Source organism: Ovis canadensis, chromosome 5, assembly GCF_042477335.2.
Source record: "Ovis canadensis isolate MfBH-ARS-UI-01 breed Bighorn chromosome 5, ARS-UI_OviCan_v2, whole genome shotgun sequence".
Classification (NCBI taxonomy): Eukaryota; Metazoa; Chordata; class Mammalia; order Artiodactyla; family Bovidae; genus Ovis; species Ovis canadensis.
This window is the reverse complement of record NC_091249.1, coordinates 73,745,760-73,753,560: the sequence shown is the minus strand read 5'-3', so window position 1 is coordinate 73,753,560 and position 7,801 is coordinate 73,745,760. Positions and strand designations below refer to the sequence as shown.

General features: G+C 48.5%; 1 protein-coding gene across 1 annotated transcript in view; it reads right to left on the bottom strand.

The window, feature by feature from the left end:
- Nucleotides 1-225: 225 nt before the first annotated feature.
- The window catches only part of ARHGEF37 (Rho guanine nucleotide exchange factor 37), a 55,595-nt gene continuing 48,019 nt past the window's right edge, over nt 226-7,801 (bottom strand). Inside the window, exons 12-13 of the mRNA XM_069592402.1 lie at nt 6,246-6,403; nt 226-3,161 (exon numbers count right to left, since the gene is read on the bottom strand). Coding sequence (XP_069448503.1) covers nt 2,952-3,161; nt 6,246-6,403 — 368 coding nt within the window. The 3' untranslated portion in view covers nt 226-2,951. The remainder of the gene's footprint in view (nt 3,162-6,245; nt 6,404-7,801) is intronic.

The window sequence follows — 7,801 nt, the reverse complement described above, 5'->3', positions numbered from 1 at the left end:
CTTGCCTGCCTCCTTCATCAGTATAAGCTTTGGGAGGGCAGGGCCCCGATCTTAGACTTCTCACTGCATCCCCAACAGCCAAGGCCAACTCCTGGAGACACTGAAGATATGCAGTAGACACTCATTAAATGAACACATGAATAAATGAGGTGCCATTTTTATATACAGCAAGTGTCTAGTGAGCAAAGGTCCAATGGTTAGAGTCACACAAATTTCAGCAACATATCATCTTTAAGACCTTTATTCCCAGTAGTTGACATCAGTTATTCACCAAGCTAGAACTCAGCACATTAACCAAGAATTTGCTCATCTTTTTGAGCACGGAGATATTGTTGTAATCTGGTTCCCATGTCTAAAACTAGGTTGGAGCCCAAAAGGTTAAACTCCATTGCAGGGAGCAAGAGGCACCCTCGTGAATCAGTCTTCAACTCTTGGAAGTGTTGTTCTAGTCATAGGCAAATACCTTTGCGAGTCTAACATGTGATGGCCCAGCATTGAAATAAATAAGACAGTGCAATGGTTCTAGGCATCTGGAGGGGAAAGGTACATTACACCGAGTCCTCTGGAGAAAATTCAGGCCATTCTCCATATTCTCAGTTGTGCATTTCCATACCCTTCAGTGACTTTTAATCTCATTCCCTGGTATGAAAAACCACAACTCATGTGTTACTGAACACATTTTTATTTTCCTTTCGTGAGATAGACTTGGTACCAAATATATTTCAGTTTTCTCCCTTCTGCCTACAAGAACATCCAGTTTTGTTCAGGTCCCTTTTAATGGCACTTAATAAATATACATTCTAGGACCTGAAAGAACAGGCTGTCCTGTTTCAAACCTCCTCTCACGCTGCCTGTTTAAAGCATCTCAGCAAGTACAAAGTTCAGATGGGGCACATCCTAGGTTAGAGCCTGTGACCATTTCTGACCCCAGGTCTATCTCGACCAGCACTGTGTCCAGGGCAGAGATCTCCAACCCTGGCCACACACTGGAAGTACCTGAGGAGCTCTCTGATTTCCTGAGGCTGGGCCACACTCCAGACAAATTGCATCAGCATCTCTGAGTGGGAACCTCGCTTCAGTCATAGTTGAAAGCTGCCCCAGTGCCAACAGTAGGCTCTCAAAAGTACTGTAGAACCACACTGGTTCTATCACAGCTGCATTTCCTATTTTATTACCTGTTCTCCTGTGCTACTTGTTTGCATCAGAAAGCTGAGCAGGGAAGAGAAAGGAAAATGAGTCGTAAGCATCTTAGAGTCAATTTTGTGCTGGGTGAAAGGTTGTGGGGACTGAGTTTCTCCTGCATTATGTATGCAGCCTTCATGCTTTCACAAGCCCAGAGGAGGTAAGTTACAGACTGTCTGACACGGACATGTATAAACTTATTAAAGGCTCTCCAAAAACCAGAGCTAACAATTCTAGGCACTACAGTTATAATACAGAGGTATTCTTGGAATTAAGTCTAAACTGCCACCTGTTTTTACACATAATCTAATGTGGATTTGTTCTGAAATTTGTCATTTGTTTTAAAAGGTACACTGAATCACCTTTTCTCTCTCCTGTGAATCTTACAACTTATCTAAGCCCAAAGCAACAACTTAGAAATGATGATCCACAGCTGCTGCACCCAAATTTGCCCTGGTAGTCAGTCTTCCTTGAATAGGAACTCTTTTGAGAGACTTCAATTTCTAGGTTCTAGAAAGGGATGACAATTAATGTGATCTCACCAAGTTCAAAAGTTTGGTTACCTAGAATGCAGCACTGGGAGGGATCCTGGGCTTAAAGGAAAGGATGGCACACTGATTATTAATGTTGGTCATGGCCATGGGCATGGACAGTGGCCAGTTGATGCCTGGGGCCATCCTGAGACCACTTCCTGCACAACCTGCAGTTTTACATTTATGTCACACTTCATGATTCACAAGGAACTTCCACAACTTTGGCATCTCCTCATTCTCATCACAAGCCTGAGTTAGGTCTTAATAGATGTGAAAACCGAGGTTGTGCTCTGTCTGAGGTTCCACAGCCAACTGACATCACCTCCACTGTAGCCTCCAGGCCCTCAGCACCCTCCTGAAACCACTGGGGGTTCCCCTGGCTCCCCTTCTTCCAGAAATAGGCAACTAAGTCATTACCCACCCACCAGGTCTTTAGTTACCTGCTTCACAGTTTCCTCTGTGATTTGCATGGCCCTTTGTCCCCTAGTCCAGAGAACACAGCAGCAGTGTACAACTGCTGCCAACCTAACACATACCTCAACTGTACAACTTCACACACCCCACCTAACACACCCTCAAAAACCCCTCTCCTCTGGAGCAGCCTCTGCATTTGCCTACACACATTCCAGAATTGTGACTTGCTCACACCCATTCCAGGCCCAGCCAAAAGACTCCTGGGAACTTTTCTACTGCCCTGACAAGCCCTCGTTCCCTGCTAGAGAGGGCTCCTGTGTGTTCACTGCCTGAGGTAATTCAGCTCCCACTTTAGAGAAATAAAAGCCGACTGGTCAGCTATGGTGTCTCTATATCACAGAAAGGAAGTGAGCTGCCAGGCCAGGCAGTTCTGGACTCTCTAGGGGCCCTCCATGCAACCACACAGCACACAGGTAATGCTCATCTAGGGGACCCACTCCCGTGGACAGGCTGGGGCAGGAGCACAGGTAAGACTGGCCACAAGCAAGTCCTGGCGCATCAGCTGGGACCTGCCATCCAGGGTGCTGTGACTCAGGTTGGAACGCCCTCTCCAGGCAGATATAATAAGCTGCCCTGGTTGGGGCCTTTCGTGCCCACCCACACCAGGCGTTCCGCAAGGCTCATCTTCTGGTTACCTTCTCCGTGCCCTTCACCCCACCCTGACCTGATCTCCTCATTCACCCCCACCTTCTCTTTGCTTCTTTTCCTTCCCAGGGTCACAGCCTCCAACCCTCCTGGAACATGGACTTCAAGGAGGGCACCCTAAGAAGGCAAACTCCAGCCCCACGGAGCTGGACTTGGGGCCCTGGCCAGGAAGCTGGAAGGCACGTAGCCCCTCTGTCCGTTTACTTCAACAAGGCTCCATTCTGGGTTCCCCTTCTTGTCCTGGGCCTCCAGCACAGTCACCCGCTGGCCTGCCTGCAGACTCACTTCATGGCTGCTTCTGGCCACAAAGGGGTACACGGCCACCACCTGAAAGACATGGGGAATGATACAGAAGTGGTCAGGGTGAGAGGACGGACAAACCCAACCCAGAGAAGCTGTTTCCCCTCTTCTCTGCCACCCGACTCAGTGGCTGGGCAGTCACTGCCTCCCAAATGCGTCCTTTGTCCAAAGATGTCAGCTACTTCCACTCTGCTAATACCTACTGGATGGCAGGCTCTTTGCCTGGTTTTTATTTTCACAGTTCTATAATTCTATTTCCTCCTTTTTTCAGATAAGAAAATTGAAACTCAGAGACGTCAAGGAACTAATTCAAAATCACATAGCAGTGGAGCTGACCTGTCTGACCTCAGGAGGGGTGCTCTCAGCCCACTGCTGCTATCCTACTGAGCAGAAGACTCAGAGTCCCTTCCTCACTACCCTTCTCAGATCCAAGGGTGTCATCAGTCCAGACCAATTTCCCAGCTTGGTGTAGAGACAGGAGGGATGACTAGACAACTTTATTACTTTTTAGGTAAAGGATCCCCCAAAAAAGACAATAATGGAGGGGAGAGCACTTAGGATAATATTTTACCTCCTTGGGCCTCAGTTTCATCATCTGTAACATGGAAGTATGATATTCTTCCCTCCAGGTAATTGTGGGAACTTAATGAATGAATGCCTGTGCCTGGTACATAGTAACGGCTCAACAAATGCAGGCTGCTTTGACTTCCCTGGTGGCTCAGATGGTAAAAGCATCGGCCTACAAAGCAGGAGATCCAGGTTTGATCCCTGGGTTGGGAAGACCCTCTGGAGAAGGAAATGGCAACCCACTCCAGTATTCTTGCCTGGAAAATCCCATGGACGGAGGAGCCTGGGCAGGCTACAGTCCGTGGGGTTGCAAAAAGTCGGACACGACTGAGCAACTTCACAACAACTATTATTATTATTATTTTGGCCATTCCATGCAGCTTGAGGGATCTCAGTTCCCTGACGAGAGATGGAACCCAGGCCTCATGAGTGAAAGTGCCGAGTTCTAACTACTGGATGACCAGGGAATTCCCTGCTTCGGTTGTTTCTATCATGACTTTTATTTTTTTTTGACTGTGCTGGGTCTTTGTTGCTGTGGCTTTCTCTAGTTGCTCTGCTCCTCTAGTTGTGGGGTGTGGACTTCTCATGGAGGTGGCTTCTCTTGTTGCAGGGCACCATCTCTAGGATGTGCAGGCTTCAGTGGTTGTGGCGCCCAAGCTCCAGAGCACAGGCCCAAAGGTTGTGGTGCATGGGCTCAGTTACCTCACGGCATGCGGCATCTTCCCGGATCGGGGGTCAGACCCATGTCTCCTGCATTGGCAGGAGGATTCTTTACCACTGAGCCACTAGGGAAGCCCCTACCATGACTTTTATTACTATGGGCCAGGAACAGTCAGAGGCAACAAGGGACTGGAATGACCCCATGTGAGTCCCACTGAGCAGACCCACAAACAAAGAGGAAGCAGCTCATGTCTCTGGGCTGACGGACAGCTGAGCTCTCCATATGAGCCCCTAGGTAGGGGTTCTGGGGACACCATCCACATTGGCTGGCAATGGTGCTGAGTTGGGTGGCCAGCCTCCCTTGTGGGTCCTTTGCCAATGGGTGGGTGTGTCCAGCTGGAGGCAGCCCTGGTGTAGCAAATCTAGCTAATTCTCCTGGCACTGGCCTGAGAACCTTCTCAAAATGTGCCAGAGCTGTACATCACAGCTTCCACGGGCTTCTATGCAGCCCTCCCTCAGCCCACTCCAGGCTCCCCGGCTATTCACTGCAAGCCTCTGGGCCCCTGCCCCTGGGCCTGGGTCCTTTCTGCTGCTCATTCATCACCTGTGAAGTTCCTCCTCCATAACCGTGCGTGCTGCCTCCATTTACTGACGCTCCCATGTGCCAGCAGCTAACTACTTCAATCAACCCTCATAGCGACTCCACTGACCTTCCCCCTAGGATTTGGCTCTGCAAAGCCTTCCCATCACTTTTTGCTTTGAGATATAATTCACATACATACACTCCACCCTTTCAAAGTGTACAATTCAGTAGTTTTTAGTATGTTCTCAAAGTTGTGCCATCACCATCACTATCTAATTCCAGAACATCTTCATCATCCCAAAAAGAGGCCCTACTCCCCTTGCCCCGAGCCCCTGACAACCACTGGTCTACTTTCTGTCCCAAAGTAACTGTCTATCCTACACATTCTGAATAGAGAATCACACGTTACATGGTCTTCTGTATCCAGCTACGTGTGGTAGCATGTATCAGAACGTCATACTTTCTCTTGGCTGAATAATATTTGAAATTGCATGGATATGCCAGATTTTGTTTATTCTTTCATCAGTTGATAGACATAGGTTGTTTCCACTTAGGGGCTGATATGAATAATGCTGCGATGAACATGCATGTACAAGTTTCCCATGGCTTTTTATGAGAAAGACCGACACCCTTGCCAAGGCCACAGGCCCCAATGGCTGGCCCCACCGCCCCTCTTCAACAGCACCTCACTGCCTCTACCTTGCTGGCTCCCCTCAGTTCCTTACTGACCATGTCCTCCCCAGCCCTGGGCCTTTGCATTTGCTGGGTATGTTTTCAGGGAAGCTCTTCCCATTCACACCCCTTTATCCAATTACTTCCTATTCATCCTTCAAATCTGAGCAAAAGCATGATTCTTTTCAGAAAAACCTTCCCTAATCCTCTCCCTCACTTAAGGCTCTGGCTCCTATCACTAATAGAACTTTAAGATCATTTATATAATTATTTTATTAATCACTGTTTCCCCCACCTCCTAGATTGTAAATTTGAGGAAGTCAAGGGCCAAGGTTGACCTCTGCTCATCACTGTATCTCTCATCTAACACAGTGCCTGGCGTATACTGAATAATTAATGCATGACAATGAATGAATGAAATAATCCCACTTGCTGTGCTTACTGGAGAGTAAAGGATTAGCTCTCTGCTCTTGACATGGCAGGGATGAGAGTCTGCTTTCTCCAGGTACACGGAAACTGGTGTGGCCACTGACCAAGGCCCTGGCCCCTCCACAGGGTAGTAACTCCTCCTGACCAGATGAAAATCAAAGTCCCGCTCCAGATGGCCCCCACCCCTCTTCTAGGCTCACCTGGGTCACAGTTGGGACAGAGGGGACCGGGGCCGAGGTGGGCTCTGGTGTCTGATGTTGGGAGTCTTTGTGAGGCCTCGCCTGCCCTCTGAGCTCCTCCTCAGTGGGGACCACATGGTACACCTCCAGTTTTCCAGCTGGCACGTACCCTCGATGTCCTGCAGGACATACAGAACGTTATCTGGCTGTGGATCACCCTTTTCAGTGGTAGAGGAAGTCACCGCCATTCATGAATGTGACTGCATCCAATACAGCTTCTCAGCACTACAGTGGACCTTGAAAAGTCATCTCAGAACCTCACAAAACCACTCACCCTACCCTGCGTGCACTCTTTCTAGCTTCCGCTTGTTTACCCCAGTGACAGGGAGCCCATTGCCCACCGAGGCAACCCAGTTCATTTGGAACAGCTCTGGAGAGACAAAAAGTTCTTCCTTGGACTGGAATGAAAACTGTTTTCCTGGTGCTGGCACCTCTGGTCCCCTGTCCAAGCAAGGCTACTCCTCCCTGCAGGACTGTCTTCCCAGGAGGCAGAAATTGCCTTTCCCTTCCCCAAGTGCCCCCAGTCCCTTCTTGTAACAGCTACCCCAGGGGTGTTCTGGCTGCAGTTAATGTGAATGGCCGTCACCTTCTGAGAGCTTGCCTCGTAATGAACCGCACTGGACCACCTAGTCTTTACATCAGCTCTCAAGGTCAGTATTGTTATTTTCATTTTACTGCTGAATCAACGGGGCTCAGAGAGGCTCCATAACTCCTCTGGGATCATGCAGTTAGTAAAGTGCTGAGTTGGGATCCAAACCTGGCCTTCTTGACTCCAGGGGCCTTGTTTTAATCTTCATTTAGCTCGTTTTTCAACTTGAGTCCAGAGTTTCCCCTTTTATGATTTTTGCCAGATCTGTACGATCTTAATTTTTTAATAAACTCACTTTTTAAAACAGTGTTGTACTATACATTGATAACAATGAATAAAATCATGGGTTTCTGTACTAATTATATTTTTTCTAATATACATTAAAATACTGAATTAAAATAAAGTATCTAAAGTGGGGAAAAACTGTCTGCAGATCCCCTCCCAAAAGTCCTGTGTAACCGTCATCTGTGGATCGCATGCCCCCCTGTGGAAGACACTGGAGATGCTGGGGCATCTCGTCCTGGGTTCATGGTGCCCCTTGTTTCCTGCCCTACTGCCTCCTGGAACCCCCATGTCTGAGCAGCACACCCAGGGACCTGACCAGAGCAGAGGGAGCAGGATAACATCAACTTCATTCCTGATGTCAGACTTCTGTCCCCACAGTTGGGATCCAAGTGTTCCTTCTCCACGTATTGCCATTCTTCAAGGTGATCCACAGAACTGCGTCTACACCAGTGACTTGTGAGGTCCCCAAGGCAGAGTCCTCGCGAGTCCTTGCCTTCCTTACACATAGTAGGTGCTTGATACGGATGTTGCAACATAAGACAACTTCTCTTTTTGGCATCTCATACACCACACTAAGCTGACTATATCCCCAAGCCCTCCATGTTCACCTGTGTTCATTCCCATCCTGGATCTGCATAGCCAG